Source organism: Telopea speciosissima, chromosome 3, assembly GCF_018873765.1.
Source record: "Telopea speciosissima isolate NSW1024214 ecotype Mountain lineage chromosome 3, Tspe_v1, whole genome shotgun sequence".
Classification (NCBI taxonomy): Eukaryota; Viridiplantae; Streptophyta; class Magnoliopsida; order Proteales; family Proteaceae; genus Telopea; species Telopea speciosissima.
The window spans coordinates 5,600,701-5,613,319 of record NC_057918.1 but is presented as its reverse complement, the minus strand read 5'-3'; the positions used below and the strand labels follow the sequence as shown (position 1 = coordinate 5,613,319).

General features: G+C 37.8%; 1 protein-coding gene and 1 long non-coding RNA gene across 2 annotated transcripts; one reads left to right on the top strand and one right to left on the bottom strand.

Annotated features, from left to right (window-relative positions):
* Positions 1-292: 292 nt before the first annotated feature.
* LOC122653798 lies at positions 293-7,380 on the bottom strand. Its single transcript, XM_043847737.1, has 14 exons — positions 7,239-7,380; positions 7,004-7,115; positions 6,743-6,904; positions 3,460-3,564; positions 2,138-2,221; positions 1,914-2,029; positions 1,675-1,776; positions 1,477-1,590; positions 1,313-1,369; positions 1,148-1,214; positions 993-1,046; positions 816-890; positions 698-733; positions 293-574 (listed from the first exon to the last, which is right to left on the bottom strand). The coding sequence occupies exons 1-14, from the start codon at positions 7,256-7,258 to the stop codon at positions 467-469; spliced, it is 1,212 nt and encodes a 403-aa protein (XP_043703672.1). The 5' UTR covers positions 7,259-7,380; the 3' UTR covers positions 293-466.
* Positions 7,313-9,832, top strand: LOC122653801. Its single transcript, XR_006331852.1, has 3 exons — positions 7,313-7,443; positions 8,607-8,614; positions 9,822-9,832. It is a non-coding gene; the product is annotated as an uncharacterized LOC122653801 (long non-coding RNA).
* The last annotated feature ends 2,787 nt before the right edge of the window (positions 9,833-12,619 follow it).

Genomic DNA, 12,619 nt, shown 5'->3' with positions numbered 1-12,619 from the left:
CTAAGCTTGGTATGCAAAACAAAAATTATAAGGCCTGCCATAATTCAGTAGTGGCAGATAAGAGCAACCACATATTAAATTGGCAAATGGCAGATAAAAGCGCCCAGAGCAGCATCAAGAGATACTTAACTAGATATGTCATGTGAATGGTAGTTCTAGGTAAGGTATACACTTGTAGTTTATATTCTTCAAACCAAAAGCATTTGGCTTTAAAGTACTATATGGCTTGGGGGGGGGGGGGGGTGTTGTTTTCTGTTTAACAATTTCTTCCTCCAACAACTTGAGAACAAGATGGGGAACTCAAAAATAAATAATTATTGGTAAAATCTTACTCTACAAGTATTGCAATGGTTTGTTTCTACTTCTTTTCAAATCTACCAAAGGCAATGTAATCCTAAGCTGAACATCGGTGACAGTTGTACAGAAGAAAATCGAGTTTCTGCTGACATCATTGTCATCCAAACCCCTAATTTGAACTGGGCAGTTCAATACCCATTTCCCTATAGTATTCCTTCTCTGCTTGTGCCATTCGGCCTTGAAACATTGTCCACTCTTTTCTACACCTGTCCCTTACCTGAAAAAACCACAAAATGAATGAGCACTCCTATATCTTGGAACATATTTTAAATAAATCAAATTCCACTAAGGATGGTGACAGAAGTGACTATTGCCCAACTCAGAGAACTGCTGATCTTACCCCTTCCCATGGTGCCTTCCCGTCCTGTGCCTGCCCCTGTTAAGAGAGTAAACCAGTTCAAATTTTCATTCAAGACCTAAAAATGAAACGGGCTGATGGTTTCTTCTCACAATCTTACCTGGTTACCAAGTGAGGGAACAGTCTGATGAACAATCCACTGAGCATCTACAACTCCTATTTTCTCATGTGCAGGCTATTAATAGAAATATGAAATACAAAAGCACAACTTTAGTAACAAGCAATGATTTAATAATTCAATGAGCAAAGTTATCATGAAGGAAAGTGGGTCACTGACATCTACGCATCTCCTAAGAGCAAAATCAAGGCCCCATCCATGAACCAAGTCATTCTGCAGCAAAACATAATAAACATTTAGAGTAAGGACTCTTTCAAGGGAATCATGGAATGACAAGAGCTGCATGACAACAAAAAGTCAAAAATGATCCATGCCTGAATCATATGCCACACACAGCGCCATGCATCTCTAGAGAACACAGTAGCCATGATCTCAACAAATCTGCACAAGTGCAAAATGATAAATTTGTTAATCTCTTTAATGAATAACTGATCATTGGGGGGAGGGGGATGGGCAGCAAAAAGTAGGTCTTTTCATACGCTGCACAAGGTGGCACATGTGGGTCTGTGCACCAACCCGGTCTCTCTTCTGTTTCTCTGGCAAAAGCAAGTAAAAGTAAAAGATTGTAAACCAAGCAACATAATAAACAGAAAAAATAAAGGTGGAAAGCAGCGAAGTGGATAGGTGGATCTTTTATTCTTACTTGTGAACTTCACGGTCACCCCTTCTCTTTGTCATCTGCCATGTCAACCCTCTGTTTGGCTCTAACCCAGGCTGTGAAATCTCCAAACCATGCTTCCTAACCAATTTTATGTATCTGGAGTAGGGATAAAAGAAAAGAGAGTCAGTCTCTCTGTCAGAACAGTTACCACATGAAAAATATTATATGTCCAACACTCACTCTTCTGCATCAAAATGCTCAACTCCTAGATCTTCATCCCAGATAAATATGTAGTCATAAGATGCTACAATATCTGGATGCAAGAAGCGTTTGGCATACCACCTGCAACCAATTTCCAAGGATTTCAATTGTTTAAATAAAAAGTATTGAAGCATCACATAGAGGACCTGATCTAAGTATAAAATCAATCTACCAGTAGAAAACTGAAGTAGAATTACGAAGTAGAGGCAGTTCCTTACCATTTGGTTTGTTTTGAAACACTAACATGAATTGCACGCTTTGACCACTCAAACTCATCCCACTCACTAGTCCGACCATCATAGTGAAATAGTAGAATGGTAAAGTTCTCTGAGAACTGAAGGGGAGGTACAATCAATAGCCAAGCAATGTGTGTGTGTGTGTGTGTGTGAGAGAGAGAGAGAGAGAGAGAGAGAGAGAGAGGAGCTGTTTAACCAATGCTAACCTTTTTAACAGCTGCATCGATATTATTTTTCTGAGCATAACCAACAGTGAAGGTTACAAGATACTTCGGCTTGATCGTTAGGTCCTGCAAGCATCGACTTGATCATCCACCCAAAGATTCCAAAAAAATAATTCATTCTTCAAGAGCAAAATATGACAGAGAATATCAATTCTATTTATCAATGCAAGTATTTACAAATAAAACGTTAGGTTTAAGAGGGCCAAAGTGGTCAACTCACATTATAAAAAGAAAAAAAATCTTGTCTAGACTTGTACCACAATTGAAATTCTGTAAATGCACAGTAGATTATTAGTTGATAGAAGGTAATTTAGCTTTAGAGGGCGGGCCTCGGCGCAACGATAAGGTTGCTCCATTGCGACCTGGTGGTTGAAGGTTCAAATCAGGAAACAACTTTTCCAAGAAACGGGGGTAAGGCTGTGTACATCTGCCCCTCCCCAAACCCCCACAGTGGCGGTAGCCTCATGCACTGGGTATGCCCTTTAGAGGGTAATTTACCATTGGTTATTAATTGGATGCCACAGGGAGCAGGAGGCCATGACAATTTTCTAATTTCTCAAGATCCAAGACATATCTTCAATGCTGATCTCATTCCATTGGACCTGCAATTGGCAAATGAACTGCAAGGCTGCAAGCAAAGGGTATGAGGACTATGTTGTGTTTTGAAATTTTATTTCCCCCTTTGTAACCACAATCAGATTGTGCTTTGTTACTCTTTATTTGTTGGCAGTTTTGGGTTGGGTTGGTTGTCATGTAGTGGGCATCCTGCTGTTCTACTTTTAGGCGTTAAATTTTGTTTATTAATAAGTTCATTTTTTACTAAGAGAAAAAAAACACCAGAGTTACAGTTAGCTTTTCCACTCCAATGTTTTTATATAAGCAATTACATTGCCGGTCATTTTACTCCATAAGAAGTATCTAATCAGTGACCAGTGCACATGGTTTAAATACTTGTTTTCTGAGCCATAGCCAGACTCTTTTATGGCAAGCATACAAGAATACTTGCTCTTTTCCTCCATTCATACTTAGCATTTGGTTTTGCTGTGTAAAAAGCAACCACAAACAACAATAGAAAACTACGAGTCCACTTAACTAACAACCAGAAAAGTTGTGAGGCATATGGTTTTTCTCAACCAGCATCTCCAAAAGACTGCAAATTTATGTAGAGTCAAGAGCGCTACTCACATCATCATACACAAAAGTTCAAAAGTCACAATAATTCTAGATTTCTTAGAAACAAAAAGTAATGTATAAAATCCAGAGGCTAAATCTTTTAGACAGAGATTACAATAGAAGATACAGACCTCACCAGGCTTACCCCACAATCTATGTAGGTAGAAGTCTGACTCAGCTTCGACAATACCCGGTGGTAGTCTTTCTGCACCCCGAGGATTTGTTGGAACCCATATCTAAAATCAAGATCATGAGGTGGCAAGTCAGCAAAGAAAATGTGAAAAGGCAAAACACAAACAAGTTTTTCTTGAAGAATTTACAACATTAAGTAGGCACGCTACTAACAAATTTTTTTTTTTTTTAATCACCCAAAAGAAAAGGGTTCTACAGAGGTCAGGATTCACTCCGAACACCTCTCATCAACAACATAGAAACTTTAGATTCTCAATATACCACTGCCTATTACAGTAGGTAAACAAAACAAGGGACTTTATTTACACCACAAAGATATAAAAGAAGGTAGAATAGCCCATGTCAGGTTATTGTAAAATCTTACTTGCTATCCCTTTCCCCTTTTGGATGACTGAAGAAGCACTTGATCATCAATTTTGAACAACAAGCGTATTCTATTAGTAGATGCAACACCATTAAGGTACCTCAGCATATTTTGTATCCACTTGCGTTAACCCCATGCTTTTATCACTTTATGAAACAAATAACTCATTCACAATAAGATGACTAAAATGAGGGAGAATGTGAATGGAGCATAATTAATCGCCTATACTCCCTTTTGTATTGACGTCATGCCCGTTTCATGTTCCACTTGAACACTTTCCATTTTTTAATATTCTCAAAGGAGAACCCTATTCTTTTCACCAAGTGTGTCACTTATCCTCCAGCCAAGACCCACAGAATGCACCATCCATTAAACAAGATAATGAATTGAGCTTGTCAAACTTTCACGAAGAAAGAGGCACGCTGAAAACTAGCACATGATAAAGTTTAAAATTATGGGACCTGGCTGTGCACTTTCCATTTTTTATTTATTCTCAATACAGTTCAAAATCTGTATTGAGTTCTCACCAATACAGAGAACGCAATAAAGAAGCAGCGGCAGCAAAATGGGCTGAAAACTACCACAGGGTACAGTTCAGATTTGATGGACAACAAAGATATAGACATCTATGGAACCTGGGATTTTGCATCTCTGGTCTTTTAAGGAAAAAAACTAGAAGAAAATAATTGAAATCGATGCCCAAATATACAATTTCTTGATAATCCTGGGGATTCCAGGAGCAAGGATTTTCATCTGCAGTGATGTTTCCGCAAATCCAGCATTATAAAGGCTGAAAAAATGGTCCCCAATGCGGTGAAAGCCAAGTCAATCTCCATTCTCTGCAACGGATGCATTGTGGACCTTAAACGGGACATGAAGGGGCAATTTTGGACAAGGAATAGTTCCCACAACTCCAAATGTTCCCAGTCAGAAATCCCTCTGTTGGGAACATAAATGGTAAGAACTGTACCAGGGGAAGTTCCAGGACAACATCCAATGGAATGTGCTGGCCTTTGCAATCTGCTGGTCGATATGGAGAGAAATTTTCAAGGGTATTTGACGATAACTGAGCTAGAGCTGAGGTAGCAACTGGAAAGGTGTACAGAATGCTTGTGAGTACTCAACAAGAAAGTTAACTTTTGCTAATATAAGAGAGAGATTGTGTGATTATTTTCAATGATATTTTCGCATTACAGCCAGCTTTGTTGGCTGGTCACTAGTCTTGGTGATCATGCATTGCCTATACTTTCGTTTTTGCCTTTTCTTCACAACACAAAACTTATTCCTCCCCCACCCCTTTTTATCATACGTGAGGACCAAGGAAATAATCAACTGCATTATTCCCATGCATACATTAATTAATAATTTACAAAATAATATGTTGCATAAGTCAACAAATATCAACATCTGAACTCACAATGAAGAATCCTGATCAGGGTAACAATTAACAATACTACTCAATAATCATTCCAAAGTTATGCACAACTACATCAAAATTAGAAGTTTCCCTTTGGCCAAAAAAAGAAGAAGAAGAAAGACTTCCACCCTCTTCAGACGATCTGAAGAATTTAGCTTCGATGAATTTGTATAGCCATAATCTAGACCAGTGCAGGAGCCAGATGGTCAATCAAAAAAGTGAGGTTGCATCATAGAATGCTATACTGCACATGGCGTCAAACTCCCCAGAACTTGAAATTTTAAATTTCAGAACTGGAAACATATTACTACACAATTGATGGTTAGAAGATGATGAATTAAATTGGTCTGAAGAGAGTCAGGGAGGACCTGGTTGGTAAACAGTAGGTAGAGCGCCCCAGTTTAAAAATCATATTCCATCTTATCTAGTGGGGGTGGGGGGTGGGGATTATTCATTTCATAGCAAAATCCTAGCTGCTGAGCGTAGTGGAATCCCTTCAAGGAAACAATCTTCCTCTGTGATTTCTGCACAAGATTTCCATTCCATTCTTTTTCTTATCAACTTTCCTCACAACTTATTTTGCCTATGAGGTTTTCCAGCCAGAGAGCTAAGCTGGAGATCATCTGAATAACTGAGGCAGAAACATAGTACAACATCGCTTATGCTAATACCATCATCTTACAAATATATGTGAAAAAAGAAAGGGTGTACTCTTCAAGGGGAAGATGGGCAAAAAAATTATTGGACTTTTCTTAGCAGCTTTATGCCCTCATAAGGGCTTCAAATTCAATGCAGACAAACATAACTCTACAACCAAATTAGTAGCAAGGGTGTACTCTAAGGGGGCTTTACCCATTGCAAGTCCTGCCTCACAGGGTCCTAGGATGCGTGGATTGGAGATGGTCCCAAACTTTGGCAATTTTGTACAAAGTGGTCACTCCCAGACCCAACCTGCCCCTTTATGCTAGCAGCCTGATATTTTTAACTATCACACAAAATCTTCTTGTATCATTAAGATAAATAGTTTTTATTGGAGAAAGAAGGGGAAAGAATTGATTAAAGTAGTATCATAGTTCCATTCTGGCATTACCTCAAGTGGTAGGGTTAAAACTTCCTGCCTGATGGATCTTAAAATAATTCCCCCCTGAAAGTATACTCTTACCCATGAAAAGGAAACTGACCATCCAAACAGCAGGTACTTCCTGCTCATAAGCATGGAATTGGAAGATAGCAAGACAAGGTCTTCTTTCTTTCTTTCTTTCTTTTCTTTTTTATTATTAACCAACAGTGTAACAACAGTGAGCTGGTTCAACAAATCTGTCATATGTATAGGAGCAGTGATAATCATGCAGTTCAATTTTATCACAATTGCAGGCCAATGAATAATCTCATAAATTATCCTAGATTAACAAAAAAGAATTGGGGGGGAGGGGGGGAATACCTTTGATGTGTCATTCAAATTTCGACCATGAGTTGACCTGCTTCCATTTTCCTTTACAGAAGACCAGGCTCGGTGCAAAAATCTCTGGGTTGAAAGCCCTGAATTCTTGTCTTCAATGTAAGTGAGATCAATGGACGGGAGAAGGCTGGATGGGAAGTTCAGCTGCCAAATCATAAAAAACAAGAGCTCCTGATCAACATTAGCAAATGACATGAGTTGTATACATATTGCACCAACAGATGATGAGAAAATATTTTGCACCTTAGTTAATGAAATTGTGGGAAAGGATACTCCTATCAAGAATCCAAACACAACTCCAATAAAAGTCGTAATGATTAGCCTCATAGTCTCATTTGGTTTTCTAACAACTCCACTACACCCACAGAAAGGCCAGACATGGAATAAGTTAGAGTTACTTTCACTTCAAAAAGAACATATAAAATAAGAGAAACTGAGCTCTTCATCATTTAAAAAAAAGTGAATGGAGGATCTGAACCTGCGTGTGATGATTCCCATTTTAGTGACTATCTTCTGAATTTATTACGAATACAAGCTCCAAACTCTATAATTGCAACAACAAAAGCTGCAACCCAGCAACAAAGAATTATTCCACATTGCTTAACAAGGCTGTCCTCGTGAATGGTAAAAAATGCAGGCCTTCATGAGGATTAATGAAATAAAGAACAAAGAAAGTACCTGAAGTAATAAAAAACTAAGTGAGAACAGGTGATAGTTAAGGAGATTTACTTTTTCAATAGAAATTAAAATAGTAACAAGCAATACAATTAAAAAGGAGAAATGTTCAAACAGTAAAGCAATGAAACATTTTGAACTGTTAGCAAAACTGCATATTCGACAAACACAGCAGCTAGAAACTGAAATGTTTGTGTACCAACCTAAGACTATCCGACAATAAATGCACTCAAAAGCTGAAAAACTTAGCCAAGTCAGTCTCAATGAGTGAAGATGGGCACTAAAAGATATTATCAGCAGCATGATTAAGATAAAAACAACCAGAGGATAGTATGAACTATCAGTTACCTCCTTCCCCGTTCCTGTAAGGAGGAAAAAATCAGTTGGCCACAATAAGAAACCATATGTTTCTTCCACCAAATACAATAAATCTCAGAATGGTCTGACCCCTCGCCCATACTGGAAGAAACTCAAAACTTCCAACCCATAAGCTCCATATCACATTGAGTTAACCAAGGTGCTTACATCAATTAAAGGAACAGCCCAAAAGCCTCTAAGCATAAGAGGTCAACCCCCATGTGAGTAATTTTAATGAAGCACCGTGTACACCATCCTTAACTCTATAGGCAGTTTACCACTTAATCTCTTTGACCAAACACCTCGAATGGCAGAAGTAAGGTCAAAGTACAACAATTCAATTCCTGACGAAGCAACTGGTAGAGCAACCAACCATGTGAACGCTCCCACCCCCAACCACATCCCCCCCCCCTCCCCCTCCCCCTCCCCCTCCCCAAGGCTCTTCCGAAAAAAGGAGAGAGAGACTTCTTTTTTTTTAAAAAAAAAACACTTCAAAATGATATATTAGCATGGAAGAGAATTCCCAGCAAACATATTAAAACAAACAGTTGTACATACTTGCATATATAAACAGGCATACAGAAGGATCTCACGCGCAGGGGGGAGGGGAATAAAATCAAGAAACCCAGAACTTCAGAACGTGACTAAGAATTGAAGTTCAAAAGCACACATGTGTAAATTATATGCAAGCATCAGTTCGTGGAACACTAGAGAGATCTACCTCTTTGACAAAAAACAAGATAAGAAATCATAAGACGAAGAAAAAAATTCCAATTAGGAAAACACAAAGGCTGAAGCCATTATAAGCACTAAGAGCTGGAAGTAAAGAAGAATTCCTACTGGAAAACCCCTAAAAGAAAAAGAAAAAGAAGAAACGAAATCACTTACAAGAGCAGAGACGATTCAAGCCTGCAAACTCACGGGAAACAACACTTGAGACCACGAAAAATGAGTGGACGAACGCCTGCAAAGCAACTCCAACTCCCCAACTCCATGAACAAGTTTTTTTTTTTTTCCCCACACCCACGAAAAAAGGGGGAGAGGTGGTGGAAAGGTAGGACTAGGACTCTAACGCTCACTTCTCTTTTTTTTTTTTTTTTTTTTTTTTTTTTTTTCTCTCTCTATCTCTCTGTAGGTGGAGGAGAGGTGGAGAAGAAATCAAAGAAACGGAGAATATAGGTTTTTGTACAGGATAGAAACGCTGGAATTTAATGAAAAAGTAGGATGTCTGATTCTCTTATTATTATTTCTCGTGAACTCTATATATCATTATTTACAGAAGAAGAAGTAGAAGTAGAACCGCGCGATTTAAGATTCACCATCGATTCACCGACGGAACACAACACGTGAGAAAGACAGAGAGAAAAGATATTTCTTTTCCTTTTGTTACCTTGTTTTATCTTCGTACTTCCTTTTTTTTCAACTTTTTATTCTCACTCCCACTTTTGATGGGTTACCCTTTTGGGTAATTCGCGTTTAGACCGCTTGAGAGTTGAGAATTCAAATCAAGCTTTTATGATCATGGGCTGAGTCATCGGTATTGGCCTATCCATGTCGGTATCCCTAGCCCCCATCGATCCGAAAAGGATCTTTCGGATCCTGTCCAGCCGTGGCAGGAGTTGGATCGTCCAGCCCCATTAACAGGACCCCATCCCTGTTTTTTCTATCATTTTATTTTTGATACGGCTGGACAGGAGTCGGGTCGGATACAAACTAAGGGTAAAACAGTTAAAAAAAAAATTAATCCTAATTTTTTTAGAAATATCAGGGGTAAATTTGTTTGACATGGGATTGATCCGTATCGATCTATATCAATATCGTATCAATTTTGAAGATAACCGATAACCAATCCTGTGACAAATGATGATGATAATGACTACCACGATTTGATTTTATTAAACTTGGAATTAGTGTCAACTTGGTTCCAACTCGATTCCAATAAGGATAGATTCCAATTGGTGAAATATGTCTAAATCCTTGTTTCTGTACATAGATTGGCAAATTTGAATTGGCTGGGGTTGGAACTTAGGGAAGAAATTCACTTCGATTGAACCAATTCAATTTGAATTTTTGCATCAATGGAATATGATGATATAGTTGAACTCAAAGCTCAACAGGAGATTTTACCCAAAAAAAAATATTTAAAATAAAGCTCAAAGGGAGACGCACTGAGCCCTCCGGTAGTTGGTGGACCCAACTCCTAATCTTACTGTGCTCATGGTTTTAGGTTTCGATCTCCAATCGATCATTGCGATTGATTCATTCGTATCAAAATTGTTTATGATTCATTCGATATTTGATCGATACCATATCAACGGTTCTAGAACCATGAAGTCATCAGATGAATTCTCGCATAGATAGATTAGATCCTAACGTTGTTGTTGTTGTTGCTTCGCAGCAATACAGACTTGATCTGCTCTTACCCATATCGGGGCATCATAGCATGTCGAGAATAAGGGGGGGACATATTGGATGTTACCACTCCCTCAGTTTGGGAGTTGTGCCCGCCCAGCCTTTCAATCGATACATAATTAAAGAGGTCGATCACGAACTCTAGAGGTGTGGGAACGATCCTAATCAAGGAAGGCTAAAATGGGGTCTTGCTTATGGATGGTAGCAAGAGGACGTTTATCGAGTTTTCCTTCTGCCATAGTGAAAGAGTAATCTCATTGGGTTTGGATCAATGTAGGAAATAGTGAAATACACTTCCAATCTCTTATAGATAAAGGAAAGTAATTATGAGGTTAAATTTGTTGGTGAAAGAAAAACTTTTCCCACAAACAATAAGTCAACAATGTTGACTTTTTAACATAAATGGGGTTGGGGTTAGCAAATTCTCTAGCCTAGAAGGCCCTCTATAATTTTTTGATCTCTTTCTATTCCGTGGTTGATGGAGTCTTGTGACTCTACCACTCTATTTATCCAAAAAATATTATATCGTGAGAAATTTTGAAACTTTCCAATTGCCACTACAAGTCTAAAAAAATCTTCAAGCTTCTTCAAAATTGTAGAATTTTCAAACTATTTATGAGAGAAGCAGTCAAGTCAGGCACAGGTAGACTTTGAAGTTTGAACCCCTAAAAAAAAATAATTAGGGTAAAGGTAGACTGACAAATTGATGGCTTTGGAGTTGGACTTTTCTACGGATGTATAGAATTCGAAAGGAAAACAAAATTGAGACTATGTTTGGAAATTGGAATGCAAGAAAAAATAATAATAAAAAACAAATAAATTTATGGTTACTTCATCATCTTGATTTTTGTTTTACAATAATTTTCATTTTCTTTTTCTTTTTCCTTTTTTTTTAGGGGGTAAAATACACATCATCCCTTAATTTTCAAACACAACTCAAATCACCCATATTTTAGACCCTAATGTGACAAATAATTTCCTCATTACTTTCATCATCTTAGTTTTATGTTGTTAAGTGATGATGTCAATCAATTAAATAAATTTAAATTTCTAAATTATCCTTGACATCTAAACATAGATTTTGAAAGATAGTATTGTAAATTTAATTCTAATGTTTTAGTATAAGGGTAAAACAATTCTTTCACACCAATACCTAATCCCAGATTAACATCGTTACTATAGAGGGGAACGGATGATTATTTTTAAAAACCAATGGATGATTTGAGTTTCATTTGAAAATCGATGGATGATGTGTAATTTACCCCATTTTTTTCTAATCTATTTCCTATCTTCTAAACGTAGTGTTCAAAGAAAATCAGGACTGGCATATGGAAAACGGAAAATTATCTCCTCCAGTTTGCTGACCGGCCTAGTTCCCTAGTTTCTCTAATAGGGGGATGGTGGACCCCATCCGGGCAGAGTGTTTGGGCATGGGTAGAGAGGTCATTTCAACCTCCCTTTGTTAGAGGAACTACAGAACTGGGTCGGGCAGCCAACTGGAGGTGATAAAGATCCTATGGAAAACTTCTAATAGGAAGGCTAAGGATTTGGTTACTTCTGAATCAAATTATTGAGATATTAAAAGCAAATCATTTTAGTATTAGACTTTCTGATGGAGAAAAATTTTCAAAACTCAGAATCGGTTTCAATCGATTCCAATCTGATTCTAATACACAATAGTTAAAATCGATCAAGAAGTAATAAGAATCAACCCAATTCTGCCCTAACCCTAGTTTTGGGATGTAGATCAGATTGTTCGATCCCAATTCTTGAATCCATGAGTGGATTGGGATAGACTGAAGAAAGTAAAAGAAATATATTAATGCAACGTATCCTTAGAGGTTAGATACCATTTCTATTTTTTGTATTTTGTTTCGGAAGAGGTTCTCTTTTGGAAGCGCAGCCCGATCTGATTCTGATTTGGATCAGACAGAATTGATCGAGAATTGATAGGAATCGACCCAATTCTTCCCTAATCCTAGTTTTGGAATGTAGAACGGATCGTCCAATCCCAGTTCTTTTTTTCTCTCTTTTTTTTTTGTTGATGAGAAAAAATCAAGATTATATTACCATAAACGTATTTACATCATACAAGAAAGGTGTTGAGGGAGAATTGTTCCTAACTGATGTTAGAATGTCAGATCTTAAGGCTGTTGTCCATTAGTTACGCTGGAGATATATAGGTACCGAAGTAAAGTTTGAGGTGAGTTCTGCTAGTTCAACAAAAAGAGAAAGAAGTGTCCATGGTACACAAGGTTCTTGTCCTAGTTGCAAAATTTTACTAAGGCTAATACTAGATACCAAAATTTCTTTTAAATGGATCCTTTCCTTGAGAGCGTGTTTCCACCCCTGTAAGATTCCTATCAGCTCAGCCTCCTTTGGGTTGGATGAACACGAAATTCCTGCAGATGTTAA

Coding starts and splice junctions, on each gene's coding strand:
- LOC122653798 (XM_043847737.1), bottom strand. CDS start 7,258: ATGGGAATCATCACACGCAG. Junction 1,777..1,913: donor GTTTCAAAACAAACCAAATG/GTAAGGAACTGC, acceptor AATTGGTTGCAG/GTGGTATGCCAAACGCTTCT. Junction 891..992: donor CTCTTAGGAGATGCGTAGAT/GTCAGTGACCCA, acceptor TTCTATTAATAG/CCTGCACATGAGAAAATAGG.